General features: G+C 34.9%; 2 protein-coding genes across 3 annotated transcripts in view; one reads left to right on the plus strand and one right to left on the minus strand.

Moving 5' to 3' along the window:
- Positions 1-2,101, plus strand: part of LOC121410349 — a 74,738-nt gene extending 72,637 nt beyond the window's left edge. For both annotated transcript variants that reach the window (XM_041602373.1, XM_041602374.1), the window contains 2 exons: positions 136-303; positions 1,380-2,101. In XM_041602373.1, the coding sequence (XP_041458307.1) occupies positions 136-303; positions 1,380-1,405 (194 nt within the window). In that variant the 3' untranslated portion in view covers positions 1,406-2,101. The remainder of the gene's footprint in view (positions 1-135; positions 304-1,379) is intronic.
- Positions 2,102-4,006: 1,905 nt separating this feature from the next.
- LOC121410350 (calcium-independent phospholipase A2-gamma-like) lies at positions 4,007-15,215 on the minus strand. The gene is made up of 8 exons (XM_041602377.1): positions 15,061-15,215; positions 11,010-12,627; positions 10,263-10,567; positions 9,581-9,847; positions 9,062-9,128; positions 8,519-8,710; positions 7,489-7,690; positions 4,007-6,982 (listed from the first exon to the last, which is right to left on the minus strand). Exons 2-8 carry the CDS (start codon positions 12,495-12,497, stop codon positions 6,732-6,734), a joined length of 2,772 nt encoding a protein of 923 aa, XP_041458311.1. The 5' UTR covers positions 12,498-12,627; positions 15,061-15,215; the 3' UTR covers positions 4,007-6,731.
- Between the last annotated feature and the right edge of the window lie 5,162 nt (positions 15,216-20,377).

Genomic DNA, 20,377 nt, shown 5'->3' on the forward strand with positions numbered 1-20,377 from the left:
TTTGACTACTACGCTATATCTTCATTTTATGATTACCAGAAATCTGCAGGCTTATTCTTTAAGCTCCTCCTTTTAAAATGACATAGATCAAGATATAATTTATGATCTTTCCTTCTACTACATGCTCTCTTTCAGCTGCTAATGATGCCATATCTGCTGAGGAGATCTTGGATAATCCCATAGAGAATAGTCTTAAACTTGGAGGATTGACCCCAGGCACAGGTTATCATGTTACAGTAGCTGCTTATAACGAATGGGGTAGAGGAGAACCGATATCAATGGAAATCAATACTAAACCAAGCAGTGAGTATTAACTTTATATCCACAGCTGATATTATCAAAGACATATCTCAACAGTGCTAAAGATTCCGTCACATACTGACATATGTTGATACTGTTGATTATACTGTCTGCATTTGTCTTTTTAGCTATAGCCCTATTATGGATGAGCATTTGTTGTTTCTTTGATAAATTCATAGTGATTCTTAGTGTCTTTATCATTGTTGCTTAGAAAACACTCCATACATGTTTCTTTGTTTTGATCTTGCGAGGTCTGCTGTCAATTAACAGAGACATAATCAAAATAGAGATTTTTAAATGTTTATATTCATGTGTAAATAATCAGTTGAAATTAAACCATAGAAAAATGATGTGCAGTTGGAATTAACAATCAGAAGCTATTCTGTCAGTTTCATTTTGAAAAATATCTCTTAATAATGATGTAAAACACCACTTTTGAAATTTCCTCACAATATTCCAGAATTGGAATGTGTGGGGCTCATGAAGATCATCTAAGTAAGGTTATATTCATTTATGAAACTTAAAAAATCAGAAATAATGTATTTCATAAAATTGTGGGTTTTTTGGTCTTCCCCTTTTCATTTAGGATTTATTTCCCAAATATTCTCACAAAGCACATAATCTGAAAAAAAATCTTGAGGAGTAACTGCTCCTTCGTCTTTAAATAAAGAAGCAACTTATGAAGCCTTCATTGTTATAACAGTTTAAAATTTATTTAAGAATCACAGCATTAGTATCTCAATAATCATAGGCGTTTGTTCCTGAGTAGATGGCAGTATGAGGCATGGCCTTTTTGTACAATATGAGTTGTCAGTTGTAACGTTTTAATAGTTGTAACTGTATGTTAAATTAATCCCCCATATCTTTTCATAGAAAAAGCAATAATTGGTTTGATGTTGGTTCTTTTCAATTTCAATGGAAGAAATATGGCTGAAATTAGATCTTGACTGTCAACATGAAGAAAATACTCTGTACATCTCAATGTAATGAAGTGTTCAGGTAGCAGTGGAATTGTCATTACTTTCTGGTGTATCATTAATTTCTGTGTGCACAATAAAGAATTATTTTCTTGTTTTCAGAAACAAAGCGATCTCATGGACAATGAGTCAGCTAACAACATTGTGCAAGCATGAGGATAGAATGTCTCTGCTTTATGTATCTATTTATCATCACTGCATTCAGACATTGTATATAACATTCAGTTTATACGCTTCTGACTACCTTGAAATACCTATCCTCTACTCTAAGGAACGTCCTCCAGCTGAGTGGCATTTCAACAGTTGTTTTGAGATCAATGGAGAGAAGTTTGCAAGAAATCTAATTTCAGTGAATGCTTCATCATTTTCACTAAAGACGGACCCTTCCACTTTTCTTGATCTAGACTGTTTTAATAAAATATTTGAGAAAAAAAACAAGAATACTCCTTTTGTTTTAATTAAATCATTAAATAATTCAAATACTATTCTGTTTTTTAATTTTTTTCCTGTTGATGAATTGACCTTGATTGAAGATGAATAGTATTTCTTGGAAGCTATATTAGGATTGTGTGTGTCACTCATTTCACACCTGTGACAGAATATAAATATTTCCGATAAATATATTTTCAAAAAGCAGCGCTCTCTATGAATCATAAAGAGATGAAATGTAATGTTCAATTGTTACTAGTACCTGATTAGCCATAAACCTCCAATTTCTGAGTTTTGGGTCGACATCACGCGCAGACTTGGCACTGCCAGCGCATAGTGTGCTGGTGTAAAGATGCTTCAAAAATGAAAATCGTATTCACCCAAAACGGTCTAAATTTCCCCAAAAAAAATCTGCAGCAAAATTTCACATATCCTAGACCCGAGTAAACAGCATAATTTGATGCAAACCAGTAGAGCCGCGTCAGCCAGCACAGCATAATGCACTCAGCAACTTTTGGCCTGTCTGCTGCAACTGATAGGTGGTGAGCCGTGTTATGAATCCACCGAATTGCAGGCTTATTATCATCCAAATGAATGTGAGCATTGATTATGCCTATTCAACTTTGGTCCTTTGTGATGATTCAGATGCTCTCTACACATGGCACATGTTGTTTATCCAAATGTTTTTTTTATATATATATATACATGTGTTAAACTATGAAAAAAAGTTCTTTGTTGACTGATTTAATTCATGTCAGTTTAGAACTTTTTAGGTTTGTCATTGGTTTCAAAGAGACTTAAGTTATAGGAAATTTTCAGTTGCACAATACTAATCCTTTGTCCACACACATGTAATACTTGCCTGTATATACATGAACAATAATTCTACTCTGAAATATATAGTACGTTAAATAAATAATTAACCTTGAGATCAATGTCTCTTTCCCTTGTTACAGCAGTCATAAATTTAAATCTTGGTAACAGCTAATTTATTTTATTATTGCTAAAAAATTCCATGTACGACAGGAATTCGGCAAATACATGCAGTCAGAATTTTTCATATTTGGAATTCTATTTCATGGCAGAAGACATAAAAATCTGGACCATCATGAAATTTTTAATCTCGAATGTATCAATTTTTGGCTTTAAAACATATTCTTGGGAGGGGGAGTAATGCTCTTAAGATCTGGGCCTTTAAAATAAAAATCAATATGCAAAGAAGAACATCTGTATCTGTGTTTATGCTATTTGTGAATATGCCAAATATTGATGCCTTGATGTAGCAACCAACTTGCTTTGCCCAGTTATAAAGATGAAGCAGAAAGGATACTTTGTAAATATACTTTGTCATCACTAATTTTGATTGTCATGTTGTCAGTCTTTTCGTATTAAGCTTTATTTAATGCAAGATTTTTTTGTGTCATTTTATATTTGAAGAGCTCATACATGTAAGTTCTAGTAATAGTGTTTGTAACATCCGATGTGTTATTTTTAACTTGGTGTAAATAAAGATTGCCTAATATTGATTTACAGCAAAGTTAATATGGCAATGAAATATTTTTAAAAAATTGCCTACTCTTTGTTTAATGTGGTTAATAAAGAATCACCCTTGGATGCCCATATTCATGGACTGCACTGCTACTTAGATCATGGCTGGGGCAACAAGACATTGTTTTGTTAAAAATAAGAGAAAATCACTGCAAATGACAGGATAATTTAACAAAACCATCTTCCTTGTCTACATCTTATTTCTCTCATAAACAACGAAGCCATTGCAAAGGAAAATCAGTCTTATTGCTCCAGTTTTTTTTGTTTTGAACTCTTTGTGAACATTGATACGTTTTGTAGCCCCAGCAATGATACAAATATATTTTGGATCACACAAAGTAATAAATCCATTCATGACACTAAGATAATTACTATGAAGATCATTTTATATTTATGCTTCAATCAACATATATATTCATGTCTAAATGTGTTTTACTTACTGTACATAAAACATTGTATAACCTTGTGTTATTGTTCACAATCTTATAGATTATGTAGAACAATAAAATGTATATTTTTGAAATTCATCTTTAACTCAACTGAATCTTGTTTTTTGTGTGTTTTTAGTACTATATTTTGCAATAAATTATTTTGATTCATTTGTGTCTATAATCAGATCAGTCTGAAAATATAATACAGAAATAAAAAACGAAATTGCACAATTAAACTCTCCTTAAAAATAAAACAATCCCATGATTCAAATGTAATAAATGACATATATACTGAGTAACCTCCTTTTTTGCTCAGGTTCGTTAATGGTATAAACACACATAATGTGTTAAAACAGATTTTCGAACCATTTCTGGTTTTAAAACTTTCGTCCTGGTTAAGCAAAATATTGCAACAATTTGAAGATTATTAGAAAGTTTTGATTCCTGGATTTTACCAATCCATTACTTTGGGAGAAAAGAGTAACCAAATACTTAAATGTCAATCACAAAAATATTTATCTCTACATGTATTTTGTACAAGGACAGACACTCATATCACATAATACATTGAGGATTTTCACTGTTCATTTCACTTTACATGTATACACTGCTCCATGCAGTCTGGGAAAATATAAACAATACAAAGATGTACCCTTGTAAAATAGAAGCAACGTGCATTAATTAAAGATTGTGGTGTCTCGAATTGGATAAAAGGATTTCTGGAAAAATGTACAGGTGTAAGGAGTTGGCAACTTGATGTCTTCACATAAAATGTATAATTGCAGCATAATGTAGCTCTACCACTATGAAAAGACTGTTATTTGTCCATAAATGACATTTATATACAGTATGGCAATGAAGTCTCAAGGGATAGCAGCACGTGAAAGGAAATTATCCAATCCTCAATTACACTTGACATTTTTGTACAAATTGTAGTAGAACTAACATTTTTTTGGGGGGGGAGGGGGGTGAACATAGCCATGGGAAATTGTTTAAGTTGTTAAGATTTTAGAAAATAAGCACATGAATTGGTCTTGAAAATGTAATAATGGACATGCAACATCCTTGCATTTACTTTTTAACTCTACAATTGAACAAACAGACTTACATGTATGTATATATTCTTTAAGAATCAAGCACTTTTCCTTCAGTGGGAGGTCAAAACATGAAAACCAATCAGTGTACACTGGCCTGTCATACATTTGTTCTGGTATTCCAATACAATCTGCAATATTTGTTACTTTCAATAATACACTGTAATATATTTTTAAAAATATCAAAGGATAAAATACTTTTAATACTGTCTTGAAGTTACCAGTAATTATCGAAATTTGATAATATATAAAATGTCAAGCCCTGGTCAAAGTATTGTATTGTTGAGGGGGTTTTCATAACATAAAATAAAAAAAAAAATGCTAAGATAATTTCAGTTTTATTGTCCCAAGGGCCTTGCTGAACTATGATTTCACTTTTTGAACAATCAAAATTCACAAAAATATTAATGGTAAACTTTTGATTTCCATTGATTTCAAACAAATCTCTTGTTAAAGAGTGTGTATGCTTCAGTCTACACTAGTATGACTCAAGGTCACTGGTGCAGATGATTTGCATCACATCTAACAATGCAAGTACAGCATACTGGTACAATCACATACATCACAGTAGAGTGAATCACTCTCATCCTAACTAATTAATTGCCAAAAATGAACCTTTGTAGTACAATCTACATGTACCACATATGCACTTTTCTTTTCACATTCAATGACCCCTTTGCCACTTTTGGGACTGCAACAATAGTTCCACAAGTTGTGGATTCAAGATGTATCACTTTTGTCATGGAATCCTTAGATAAACTAAATTTCAATGTATGATGTACTTGAATGGAGCTAAATTATATCATATTCTGCAATATAAAACAGCAATTTGATTTTAAATAAACCCAGAAAGAATTAGATTACCGGGTACACATTTTCACTGTTAAATCTACTCAATTTATGTTTTAAAACAATATTCTGAACATGCATTTTGCGCAAAGTCAACCCTTCATCATGAACAAATGCCACATTAAATTCAAATCATAGCAAATAACACGACTGCTTTGATGTTGTTACAATCCAGAACCAATATATTGCCTTTTTATACAAGGTGGTATACATGAAATGATGCCCTAATTCCAATTCAATTTATTAAGGATGATTCAAAACCTACATGTACAAAAAAAAATATTTCTATGTGAATAGTTGAAATCACACCATAGCTTAGCAGGTCATACAGGCCCAAATTCACAAAGGAGGTTAAACCTCCTTTGTGAAACGCAAATGAAAAACCCAGCTTGGGGTTTAAACCAGGAGGGGGTTTAAACAACCAAAAACTATGAGCTAGGTTTTTCGTGAATTCGGGCCACAGTGTCTGGCAGTCTATTATCAATATCATGATAGCTCTGTTAATAGAGTAGAACTGAATATTAACATGTATTATGTTAAGAATTGTGGCCCAGTGGATTAGTCTTCTAACTTTGAAACAGAGGGGTTAAAATCCCAGTTATGGCATAATTTCATTTGACAAGAAATTCATCCACATTGTCCTCACTCAACCTAGATGAGTTAAACCAGTATTTATTCCCTGAAATGCTTCTGTGCTTTTAAAGGAAGCAGGGCTACAGCCAGGGTAACAATATTCAAGTCACTTAGGGATGTTCATGTGATATGCGCTAATACAAGAACTGCATTATTATTATTGCTATCATCAGACCAGTGATATAATTAATGTGTAAGTGCAATCAACACTACCCTTACAGTAGGGTTCTGCTCATCAATCTAATTGTGTCTTATGAGATTGCAAATCATACGCTCTAAAAAACACCAATTAAAAATTTTGATGAATTAATTTGGTAATCAAAATAATAACTACATGTAAACACAGTTCTACGACATTGCAATTTTTCATAACCTGCAAAGCAACATGATGTACAGAGCATGGGACACTTGCTTCACGGCTCTCAATTCATTTCATGGTCAAAAGGTCTTGAATGACTTGTAGAACCTGGTCAGTGGTACATGTCCTTTTGAAGTTTGACCCAATCCATTGCTTTCTGAAGACTGGACTTCTCCCTAGTCAGTACCCCAGCTGCCTGCATGATTCTCAATTCATTGATGGACACAAAGTCTAAAGCTTCCTGCTGAAGCTGGTCAAGCTTCTCTGGACGATTCTCATCAAGAAGGAAGTCTTCAGACATTAGAGGGTTAAAGCGAAAGTAGGATCCAGCTGGGAGCAAGTCTTGGAGGGTTGTGTGCACAGCTACCAGATAAAAAAAAGAAAAGAAACCTTTAAATGAAAGCAAGAGACAAATTAATGAATTTCTTTATCATATATCAGCAATAAAATTGTTAGAACAGTAACATTAAAGTAGCGTTACGAACCCCAGTATGTACCATTTGTGAACACAAAATATTTTCTCATGTCATAGAGCTTGTATGGGGTGAAGCAGTTTTCCTCGGGGTTATCACAACGTATACATCTTACACTTAACCTTGCACACCTCACATCGGTTTTACAAGATATTTATAAAACCCCTCAATTTGATTTTATTTCTTCATCTTCTGATTTTGTTGTGTAGTATTGTGGAGGCCAGGTGTGACAAGTTTGACTGTACAGCTAATGGAAATCTACTATCTTGAAATGATACATTCAGTAGTTTGACCTATTAAAAAAACACAAAAAAAATCAATACAAATATCAAAATTTCTTCTTTGTATAAGCTCAATAAAACAGATGTTACAACACCTAATTTGTCATCAACTCACATTCTGTGTCTGTAGCACTGATCATAATCTGGTAAAGCTTCTTTTTTAGACTGCTATACTCTGGCGACTCTAGTCCTTCTTCCATAGGGTCATAGCGTCCTGTACCAAGTGACACAACACATTGAATGGGTGTGTCTGGCCATAGTAGCTTACTCTCATGTAAGCCTAGAGCACTGGGGTTGTTTGTTAGTACACCACCATCCTGTGTATAAGGGTCAAATCAAAATCTTTTATTAGAACTTGAGAAATATGATTAGAACAGGTGGGTGTTTCATAAAGCTGTTAAGAGCGACTTTAAGAACGACTGGTGATCCTTTCTTGTGGTAAATGTTCTATCAATTGGTGATCGTTAAGCGCGTAAGAAGGGATCATCAGTCGTTTTTAAAGTCGCTCTTAACTTACGAACAGCTTTATGAAACGGCCCCCAGGTATATGATTACAATAGGTACATGTCAACTCTATCAGCAGATTGCAAGTTATGTCTCCAAGGTTTCAAAAAATATTCAACATATCTGCTCTCCAGACTAGAGTATGTTTTTTCTGTTTTGAAATTATCACCATTAATAATTGTATAGAGTTTTATATGCCGAAAATATATAGCATGACTGATTCCTTGTGTGACCTTGAACATTGTTGATTAATAACATGCATTATTATAAGCTTAAAAATAATTTCAGCATTTGCAACAAATATCCATTGACAATGCACCTATTAGTAAGGAATACAATTTGATACCGTCCATAAATAGTTCACTCCACTCACAGAAATTAGTTATCATAGGCTAAGTGCTTTGCAGCAGATCAACTGTACTGAGTTTTCACTTGTAACCATTTCATATACATTGAATGATTTTTAAAACCCCAAATCACCACCACAATATTTCCATGAACCCATTCAACAGATTTTGTTTTGAATTGTTTTCATAATATCCTACAATTTTAGTATAGATACATGTTTAAAATTTAATTTTAAAACTTTATTCGTTGACTCCCGTCAATTTTCTCCAGACTGATATGAATGAATTTCTTACCTGAAAGACATGATCATTGAGTTTGTATTCTTCAAAGTAACCAGGAGCAGCTGAGGATGCCCTAAGACCCTCACAAAGTTGATACTTTGATGAACCTTGATAGAAGGATGTAGTATTAGGAGGTGGGTTGTAGTTACGGAAGAGGTAGTTCTTGATAGGTCCTGCATTCATTAGTGTAGCTAAAGCAGCAACCTAATAGAAAACATAACATAATTACATACCATTGGTAGAATGGGAAAAATGCATGTAATCTCTCTTTTCATAAATTTTTTTATCAACAGTATCTCACCACTGTATAACTGAAGTAAATATATCAGAACTTTATACTGTGTACATATCTTCTATATCTAGCTATTTTAATTCTATCTGTCCATTCACATATTTGACCATTATCTTTATTTCCTAGTACTTGGAAAGAATTTCATATATGATATTCTTCTTCCATCTTATCAGTTCATTAGCAATACTTGAAAATTTAACAATATGAAAGCCTAAATGCAAGTATTTAAAAAAAATGTTTTGAAATTGTATATTGAACTCTACCTTTGGACAGTTTGGATCCTGTGACATTTCTATAGCTGGGATTTGTCCAAGACCATGCATGTGACTCCTGATCAGAGAGAAGAAACAACAGGAAACGGAGAGGTTAAAGATTACAATTAAATTCAGCATGATTTTAAACAGCAACTACAAGAGTACAATCAAAGTATCTTGAACTTGATAAGGTTTTATATAAATAGTACTCAAGGAAGAAGGAATTGATCTTCACCAAACCATAGAAATCATAACACAACATCATAGAACACCTCCACACTTCAACATCAGAATTGCTGCATAACTACAAAGTGCTCATAAAATATAACCTGTATGAATTGTATAGAAAAAGGACTATCAATGTGAACATCTTTCATTCATTGCAAAATTCACTGCCCATGCCATTTCATTTATGTACAATTAACTTTTTATTGATGCAAACCAATTTCGGGAATCTTAACACTTATAAAATCATCAAAGTATCTAGTTTTTTATACTTTTCTACTAGGTTTTTAGATGAAATATTACCTTAATATCCTCATCCAAGCATCTGTATCATAGAAGGCATGACTGAAAAAGAGTTTGCTGGTACCTAGTAGTGTATTCCTCTTGAAGACTTCCACACTAAACTCCTTGAAGAGTTGTTCACATACATCAAGAGATGCCTTGGCATATGCTAATAGGTAGACTAACACAGCACCTGAACTGACACCAATGATGTAATCAAACATCTCATGGACTGGCTTGCCAGATTGTTTCTCAAGCTCTCTCAGAATCTCAATGGCAATGATACCCCTGAGAAAACATAAGAAAAGATTTGGTGATCCACTAACATAACATGTACATGTATCTCAAATATTCCAATCAAATCAAATTGCATTTTATATAGAAGCATCAGTTTGTAATTGATGGGTAAAGCAAGTATGTACAAATTTTCTGAGTTATTCTGACTGTAAATATTAATTCAAACATTTATCGGTATATACACTAATACAATGTTGATGAGTTATCCTTGTTTTGAGAAGAGAGGGAACCAATGAAAGTTCATAGAATGTATCCCTGCCAACACATCAACCAAAAACAAACAAATCAATGTCACAGACCTGCCAACACACCATTCTTTCAACCTGATTGATTTCCTATTGGTCATGGTGTCTACTATGGTACCTACTATGGTAAATTAAAGTTGATTTGATTGCCATTCCCTTACCTTGAACCTCCACCATCAACCGAGAGAATCCTGATACCTCTGTTATGGACTGGAGAGGCATAACCCAACTGAGCAAGTAGTTGATGAACCTGAGCAAGGATAGCAGTATCTTTATTCTTCTGTTTTACCTTCAGGAGTGTTGGTATAAGCCTTTCCTGTATGGCAGCTTGTCTTGACTCTGGGTACTGAATGAGGTGATTGCACAGACGTTCAATCTTCATGAGACGGGAGGCATTAGAGGTTGCAGAGGTGATTCCTTGAGCTAGAGACTTGGTCCTGGCATCTACATTGGCCTTTGAGATGACCTAAAGAAAACAAGGTATACAGAATGAGATGATACAAGTAAGTCATTACAAAATGGTTCTACAAGCTCATTGGTCTTTAATTAAAGCAATCAAGAAATTGAATGATATCAATTGTCTTTCAATGTTAACAAATCAATATTTCAAAATTACATTATCAATTTAATGACAAAGATTAACTGCAAAAAAGTCCTTGTTCCAATTCTTAGTTGTTCAGGTTTAGAACAATACAGGCTTGTTGCACGGTTTTCACATTTCTTAAAATTTAGCGTTGATTTTATTTTTCTTAATAAAAACATCCAAGTGCCATGATGATTTCAGCTAAGACAAATCATGACTTAATTAAATAGGTCCCTTTAGATAGTTTAACATTGATTTTATATGGCATTGCCAATCGGTAAACATTAAATTACATTATGATGTACATACTAACAGCCAAACTTACTGGTCTTACTATCTTTCTTGAAGACTTGTCTACTTCAGCTGCCTTCATCTTTGCATTTTCCTCCTTGATCTTGTCTGCAACAGCAGCATATCTCTTGCTCTTATCAACCACAGCTGATGGTGTGCTTCCTGTATTACCAACAACTCCTGATGCATCCTTGCTATTCAAAGCTTCAGTCATGTCCAATAATGGAATATCTGAATCAAAATATGCAGTGCTGTCTTCGCTTGCAGGCAGAGTAACAACAGGTTTCTGCTTTTTCTTAATTGATAAGAGTGAGTTTGGTGACCTGAAAAGATTTACCTGAATGTACTTGAGGTTGTAATTGTTATAAATGTAAGAGGCAGTGCCCTGTTTCTTGCCTGAATCATCAGATTCCTCTGACAGCACTCTTGAAGCTGATGCACTCTGTCTTGCAGAATCCTCATATTTCACTGCTATTCTGGAATTCTCAGGATTACTAGGCATAGTAACTTCATGAGTTGCCATATCTTTATCTGAATCACTACTTATTGATGATGAACTAACAGCTGCAGATGATGATGTGAAACCAAACTTTTTAAAGATATTATAAACACTACTTGATGATGGGTGGGCAACTTCAGCTGCGGACTTTACATTATCCTGTACATATGAGGTAGAGCTTGCATCATTATCTTGATAAGTATTTTCATTTAACTGCTTGGGATCTTTAGTGTCTGTTACACATTCTGATGAGGTAATGGGTTGTGATTCTGATTGATATTGTTCTGAATCAAACTGGCTCTTCCTCAAAGGTTTATTTTCTTCATGATCCTCTGATGCTACAGCATCTGCAAATCTCTTTTGATGAAGCACACGTGCTGCTGAAAAGCCCATTTCTGATGCATACTTCTTCAGGGATGGCAACTCAACCCAGTAAGCTGCAGCCTTTTTCTCTGATTCAGGTGTGTCAAATTTTACAGCTTTGCTTTCATTTAGTCTTTCCCCTACCTTTGGAGGATTAGTAATTTGAGGTATTTTGTGGTTTTCAACATTTGGCACCAGTTTTTCATCTACCTTCTCATTCTGAAATTGAAGATTCTGTCGCTCTTGGTCAACCCTCTTTTGGCTTAACACTTTGTGATCTCTGGAAGAGAGCTTTGGTATCAGCTGATAACTGTACAAGATGACAGGAGTGAATACTCCATCCACAATCTTCCTTTGTACAGAGTTGCTAACAGACCCAGCTGCATGATAAAGGGTTGCCAAAGACATACCATTCTCCTTCCTACTATTACCTTTAGAAGAGTGGAATCTGGCGCTCAAATATGCCAACTGTTTGTGTCCTTGATGGAGACTACTGTTGCTGGTAATATTCATGTATGTAGTGCTTGTAAGCATGACTGCCTTGCCTGACCTATACTTAGCTTTGCAGCACCTATGGAATTTCTTTCTATGCCAGTTGTAAGTTTCAAGTTGCCTTCCAATGAGAAGTCTTCCCATGAGAACAGATTTCTGTATATCCATTGCTGCCAACTGAGTTTTACTGTACTTCTGGACCACAGGTAGAATGATTTTTTTGTCTCTGAAGGCTTTTACTCTCTATTCTTCATTACAGCAGGATGTCCCATTATCACAGTGTTGGTTACTTGAAGTACTGAAAGAGAAAAATGTATATACACTAATCATTATTTAAAGTGCAATTAATAACTTAATTCTGCAAGTTGTAAATCAAAAAGTTCACAATATAAAGATATTTCCAGAATCTCTGTATTTCAGCATCATTTTCTTCAATACAGTTGAATGCATATTATTTGGGTTCCACATAAAAAGACAAAACTTATCCAATAATATTTGAATTTGTACAAATTATGAAAATATTGATATTGAGGAGTGTAGTTTTAAATGTCTCGGTGTTACCACTTATATTCAGATGTGGGTCTTGGAGGTCATGCCCCCCCCCACAAATAATTCCATGTTGAATAAACAAAAAGAAAAAGAAAGAAAAGGGAGAGGAAAAGGGTAAGATATGATGTTATTTTCTGAATATTTCATGTACACTGTACATGTAGGCCTATATAAAAAAATCTTAAGGTCAAAATTTTTCCTTGCTTGCTTCGCTCACTCAGGACTTCTAAGAATTTTATCACACACACCATGTTGTGCCCCCTCAAATTTTTTGCTTATTACTTTACCAATTGTACCTACATGTAGGCTGATCAACTTAGATGAAAGTGATTTACCTTTCACATGCTTTTAACTTTAACCTCTTTGCTCTTCTTTTTTCTATTTCTTAATTGGTTTTGATGCATTCATTTTTAATACAAAATGCTATAAAAAATAAATTCTAAAAGGTTTATTATAAAATCTTATGCATTTTAGGCTATTCATGTATCATAGTAATTCATTTTATCTAAATCAACTCTTTTTAATGGGTTACCCTGATGAAACAAGAATAAGTAATGGTAAATAAAAAAAAATTATTGCTTATAAAAGCTCTAACATGATTTGTATTGATTGACAAAATCATGTCAGAGCTTAGCAATATCAGCAATGTCTTATATAAAACTTAAAATTTGTAAAATCAAATAAAAAAAAATACAGAAGTGGAGGTATAAAGCCTTTTAGACTCAATTCTGTAGCCAATTGCTTGTGGTCTAGTGGTGGTAAAGTATCTGACCAACACCTTACTCTGCTCTAAAGTAATGGGTTTGAATCCTCTCCTTGTTGGCTAACTTCTTCAGTTTAAAAATTTACCTGAAAATGGTGAATTTCAACAATACAAAACAAGAAACTTCAATACATATTCAATTGGTCTTGCGGAGTAAGTGGTGAATGGACAAAATAACAAATTCAGCCCAGAGTTCCAACATACATTTAGCTCAAAAACACTTACAGAACCTTTTTTCCAGGATTTACAAATTTTGAACATTTGTCTACCATGAAATATACATGTAGGACTAACCATGTAACTCACCTGGTAAGTTGACCCAACATAATTCAGAAGAACCAATGGGACAGAGATTGAAGCTTTTGGAGAAATTATCTAGTTGTGAGAGTTGCAATGGACATGCACATATTTATTATTGCTTTGGAAGCAATCAATGCATTTTGCACTGGCAGTAATTGATACATGTGCAGAAAGGGAGTGGTACTTTGCTTAAAGCTAGTGACTAAAGCTATGGTTTTACATTAGCGAGTTATCTGTAGAATGCCCTTTGATGTTGTTGTCTCTGTCTGAAGTCTGATTCTTGTTTAAGTTTTGTAACCATTTTTATAGTTATGAAGAGTTATAGAATTGCAGTACGCTCTCCCCCCCTCCCACATTCATGTAGCCATAAATGGACAAGCATCACACAAGAAAGGCACATTTCACATCATGATGATGAATCATGTTCATATAAAGTTCATGGTTCAAGCAATAACCTAATCATTTGCCCATTAGAGTCTACATGTAGTTAGTCATTACCCTGATTATAAAGCATGGACTCGGTAACTGAAATAAAATCAAAACTACAATTCGCTCTGTACAGACACGGCCCGGTGCTGTCTTGAAAGGCTAGGCCAAGGGCCTATTAATGCCAACGCAGTATACACTACAAAGGAAGGCAACAAATCATTATCTTGCCTGGTAAGATGAACCAAGTCTGTGCAGTGCCCCTTGTCTGCATATACGCTCATCTGCCCGAATCTAGTTAAAGAAGATATGCAATGACAATACATAGAAGATATTCATTAAAAAAGTCTGTAGTAAAAATGGTGGAAAAGTAATGAATTTCGGGCATTTCATGTGGTGGCTTCAAAATGCAACCTTTCTTATCAAATATCCCCGAATCGTGGGTGCACAGACAAGGGGTAGGTTACCGTAGGTCTAGTTCATTCTACATTATAATTTCTTTGTTTAATCTGAAAATTGACTGGCAAAGCCCAAGGACAAGGTTTTTTCCAAGCAAGACAGAGCAAGATTCCAAAGACCAAGAAAATCATGTTTTAATTTTTTTTATGAGATATTTGGCACACTTATTATAGGTATTCTTGAGAATATAAGAAACAATCTAAAAAATGACAAGCTACACCAAATTCTACTCACCCTCCTTAATTATTAATGCCCTTTATTCTTCAAGCAAAAGTTTCTCCCCGGAGTTTCTCTTCCTCTGTGAGATGTGTAACTGTACAGATACGGTACAGGACGTTCCGCAGGAAAAAAATAATATTGTGATTGTGCTAACATCACATGCACAAAGCTCATACGATGGGTGTTGTCAAAATACCGAAAGCTGATTGGTGCAATTGAACCTTTGACCCTGAGAGCTGATCATGAATATAAACAAATTACACGTCATGCACGTTTTGGGACGCACGTCGTTTGTTATTGTGTGTGGAAATATAGCCGAAGGGGGCACAATTCAATCAATTCAATTCAATTTATTCAGGTCCATAAAGGAAATTTGTATCGGGATTTACATACCGTAAGGGCACTAGTATTCAACCCGTTTGGAGGGTTTCCTCAAATATATAGAAATACAGAATTTACCTGAATTTCAGACCCATCTTATTTCGAAGAGCAAATGCTGATTATTCTTTTTCCGTTATTTTTTTCTTCAACCAGTCGACTGTGTGCGCGGGCGATCGAATTTTACGGCGATGATTTTTGGCACTAGTATTCAACCCGTCTGCACTAGTATTCAACCTAGCGATGAAAGATGGCCCTGTCTCTCAATCTGCCCTCGTCCCATCCGACTATGGACTAGGCCATTTGAGATGAGACCAAAAAGGGAATTAATCAAAGCCAGAGACTTACATAGATCTAGATCTAATTTAGCAATCTAAGCCCTTTTGAGATTTGCTGTCTATCCTCACTAGGTTGAATACTAGTGCAATTCAGTGCAAAAGGCCATCGGCGCATAATTCGATCCTACGCGCATACAGTTGACAGATTGATAAAGAAAATACCGACAACAGATTACCCTGAAAACAACAAAGGTATGAAATAAAGATAAATTCCCAAGTTCTAAATATTTTCGGGAATATGTCAAAATCTTTGAATTCTGCCGGGTTGAATACTAGTGCCCATACGGTACATACATTTCATGAAAACATCTAAAAATACATAAGTGAAAGACATGCAAAAATATGAACGGCAATTATAAAGAAATAGTGCACTATTACAAATACATATTAAAATAATAACAGCACCTTTGCCTTTATCTAACGCAGCCTTTTTTCTTCCCATTCTTCTTTAACTTTCCTGTTATATAATTTCGTCCGATGATATGGTTATGAGTGCACCCTTTTCCTCCCTTGGAAGATTGATATTTTTTACAAATAAAGATTTTTTGAGTGACTAAATGTTCATTTCCTTCCTTCTACATTTAAGGACAAGTCCACCCCAACAAAAACTTGATTTGGATAAAAAGAGAAAAATTCAACAAGCATAACACTGAAAATTTCTTCAAAATCGGATGTAAAATAAAAAAGTTATGACATTTTAAATTTTCGCTTCATTTCACAAAACAGTTATATATGCACATATCGGTCGGTATGCAAATGAGGAACTGGTGGCATCACTCACTCACTAATTCATTTGTATTTTATTATATGAAATATGAAATATTTTTATTTTCTCGTCATTGTCATGTGAAATGGGCTTATGTCGAAAGGGTGGGTGCTGTCGCGTTAGGGTGCGTCAACGCGAACGCGAAGATTCGTCCAAAGCCCCCCGGTTTGACCGAAAGGGTGCGTTGGGAGCGCCACGTCGCGTCGCGTTCACTGGAACGAGCCCTTTCGTCCAAAGCCCCCCCCCCCCCGGTTTGGACGAAAGGGTGTGTTTAATAAAAATGAATAAATAAATACAAATATTTATAAGAAAGCTGAATATAAGGTATTTTGTCAAACATTGCCAATTTACACGTAAAATAGTGGATTTTCAATCATTTAAAGCATTGACAATTTGAGGAAAAGAAAGAAAAGTTCAACTAAGAATAATAATGATAATAATAATGATGATAAAATCAGATACCCACCCTTGCAATAAGCCACTTGGCGCCAATTTTTCACTCCAAATTCATTTCCATACATTCACTCTTTGGGGTGAAAATTATTATTATCATTATTATAAGTATTATTATTATTGTTATTATTTTTATTATAAATATTATTATTATTATTATACAAACAACACGCACATATTATTATTATTATTATACACACAACACGCACACATACACAACAGACAAAATATACTGAGGCAGGGTCTCAAGTGTAAAATATAGTAAGGTAGGGTCTGAAGAGTTAAACGTTGTGAATGCTGACCCGACATCAATTTTGGCCTTGCCCTTCCAGGACACATCTGCCGTGAGTTTTATAATTTGGGGGACACCAAATATCTCCAGGTATACGAATGTTTTCCTTTGTAATAAATACACACCTGCAAAGTATAAAATTGAAGGTAAGTTACTTTTTTTATTTGAAAGAACCTTGAAATCAGTCATAATATTTACATGTATCAATATTACACCATAAAACATTTCCACCGAAAAATCCTCATGCAGCATACCGTCATTGTTTTTTTTTTACCTTAAAAAGAATGTTTGTGCCATATGATGATTTATGTTCCTATGCAAATTTCACATATCACTCGTCTTTTTTGTTTGTTCAGCTTTCTTATAAATATTTGTATTTATTTATTCATTATTATTAAACACACCCTTTCGTCCAAACCGGGGGGGCTTTGGACGAAAGGGCGCGTTCCAGTGAACGCGACGCGACGTGGCGCTCCCAACGCACCCTTTCGGCCAAACCGGGGGGGGGGGCTTTGGACGAATCTTCGCGTTCGCGTTGACGCACCCTAACGCGACAGCACCCACCCTTTCGAAATAAGCCTGTGAAATGAAGTTACATTTTGTGCTTCAGGCACGGAGGTCCTAATCGTCAAATTCGTAAAAATTGAAATATTGTATCATTCAAACAAGAAAAAACAAAAGAAATAGTGAGTGAGTGACATCATCGACTCTCTCATTTGGATGTCATGCACTCCGGGATGTCACTGGCTTGTTCATGCTATTATTTTGTTAAAAAGCGAATTAAACTTTGAAATGTCATAACTTTCTTATTTTACGATTTTGATGAAATCTTCAGCATTGTGCTTATCTGATTTTTCTCTATTCAAATCAAAATTTTTCTGAAGTGGACTTGTTTTTAAGGAAAATGGGAAAATCTAAATTAGAGGGATATTGGGAGAGTGATGAGGCAGAGGTATGTATTAGAGCGAGAGACAAAACCGCATACAATACCCCCCCAAAAAAAAAAAAAATAATAATAAATAAATAAAATAAAATAAATAAATGACTAAAAATAAACAAAAACACATAGGGGAATCGGTGTCCCTTCCCTGTATATTGAGTAGGCATAAAGGGTACGGTGCTATGGAGAGGAGGGGGGAACATCACTGTTTTTATCATTTTTTTCTCTCTCTAGTGTCATTTAACACATCATTTATTTCATTTTGTAATAGTTGCATAATTCTCAGTATTAATTTCCGGTATCTTTGAAGTTTGATGTATAATTTGTATAATTATATTGGATATGGATATATTGTATAATGATGTTTCAAATAAATTGAAAAACTTCTTTGTAAAATGTGAATGTGTATTTTGATCAGAGAGAACACAACAAAAAGATCCTAAAAAATAATAAGTTCTGCTGGAGGATGATGATGAGATTAAGTTCAAATTTATAGGCCTAAAGGATGAGACCTTCAAGCTGAGCTTGTCAAAATATTAATTAGGCCTGTAGCAGGGCCGGGAGCGGGTCCAGGATTTTTTTAAAGGGGGAGCACGTTTCCCTGAGGAAAAAAAACGGTTTCAACCAAAAATTAAGGGGATTTCGTCCACGAAAAATTTGACAAGCAAAAAAAGGGGGGTCTATTTTAAGATTAAGGGGCCGCTTCGTCCACGGACAAGCAAAAAAAAAGGTATATTCACCTTTCGACTGAAGGGGAGATCATTTCTGTTTAGACGGCATTTCTTTACATTACATTTTAATTGTGCCCCTCAAAAGAGGGGGCACGTGCCCCCCCCCCCTGGATCCGCCCACTGGCCTATAGGTCCCCCAAAGAGAATATGCCTGCACTAAGTAATTTTTTTAGAGAGATCGAAGGTAAAATCTGCCGAGAAAAGTATGTGTGAGGGAGTTATGCAAAAGGAAAAGGTACTAGGAAAAAAAATGTTACTCATCATGGAGCGGGGTGGCACAAAGACAAAAAAGATCCCAAACAAATAAATAAAAAGAAACATTATGAAAAATACGAGACATTTAAAGACTTCCTCCTGCTCGTACGTACGGGCGTCCGTCGATATAACACATCGGATATTTTTATGAAAATATGTACCCTTTTTCTTAAAAGTTGATGGCCGGAGAGGGGGAAAATTAATCGTATCATGTCAAGGTATTCAGTAATGAGTACAGGAGAAACTATATTTCACTGATTTTCATGATTCATCCCATTTGATTAACTCATCTATTCGTGTTTTTGGGGCTAATCCCGCTAATCTTTCCCTTACGCATTGCTTTTTGGCAGAAGTTCTATGGAAAATGCACCTTTTTTCACACAAACTTTGAGACACTCTGTATTCATTCCCCCATTGCTCGAGAATGAATGGGCAGTTAACGACGGGGTGAAAGATTTATTGAAGAATGGAATGTATATTTCATGAAAATGAAAGCCATTTCCCCATTGGATGTTATCTTCAATACGTGTTTTTTAGATGAAGTTAGTTGTAATTTGAGGTCTCTATCGGTGACGTCACTCAGGATCGTCATGCCTGAACCATCGGCCAGGCAGGGGTCGCAATGGTAGTATGATTTATGCATAATGCACTCGATATATACAATAATCTTGTCCTCCCGTTCAAATGAATGTGAACTCATATAATTTTCATCAGAGCATTCAACAGGAGTACTGTACATTTCTTTGTTATAAGTGAATTAAAGTCCCTCCAGTGAGTTTGATCCCCCATATTGTTAAAATGTATCACCCGGCCCTAAGTTGTACACAGTCAGCTGTTTGCACTCAGGGTCACTCCGTGACCTGTGTGTGCGTTCAAGAGTTGTACACGATTTTCTGTCTCATTTAGGCAGAAATCTTTCATAATGTGGGCAAGATTTAGGACCGGGGGCACTTTCATTGACGAGTGGATACCATCACGCGTGACCTTGGGGTTTCGAAAAGCAAGCTAAACAAATATTTTCCATAATTGATGCTCTGAAAATGTACCCCTTAACAATAGTATTGGCGTGTGAAAGCATACCCTTAAAGGTCAAATCCACCACCATAACGTTGAAAAATCAAAATTGGGTGTAAAATAAAAAAGTTATGACAATTAAAGTTCCGCTTATTTTTCACAAAA

The sequence above is a fragment of the Lytechinus variegatus genome, chromosome 3 (genome assembly GCF_018143015.1).
Source record: "Lytechinus variegatus isolate NC3 chromosome 3, Lvar_3.0, whole genome shotgun sequence".
In the NCBI taxonomy this organism is placed as follows: domain Eukaryota; kingdom Metazoa; phylum Echinodermata; class Echinoidea; order Temnopleuroida; family Toxopneustidae; genus Lytechinus; species Lytechinus variegatus.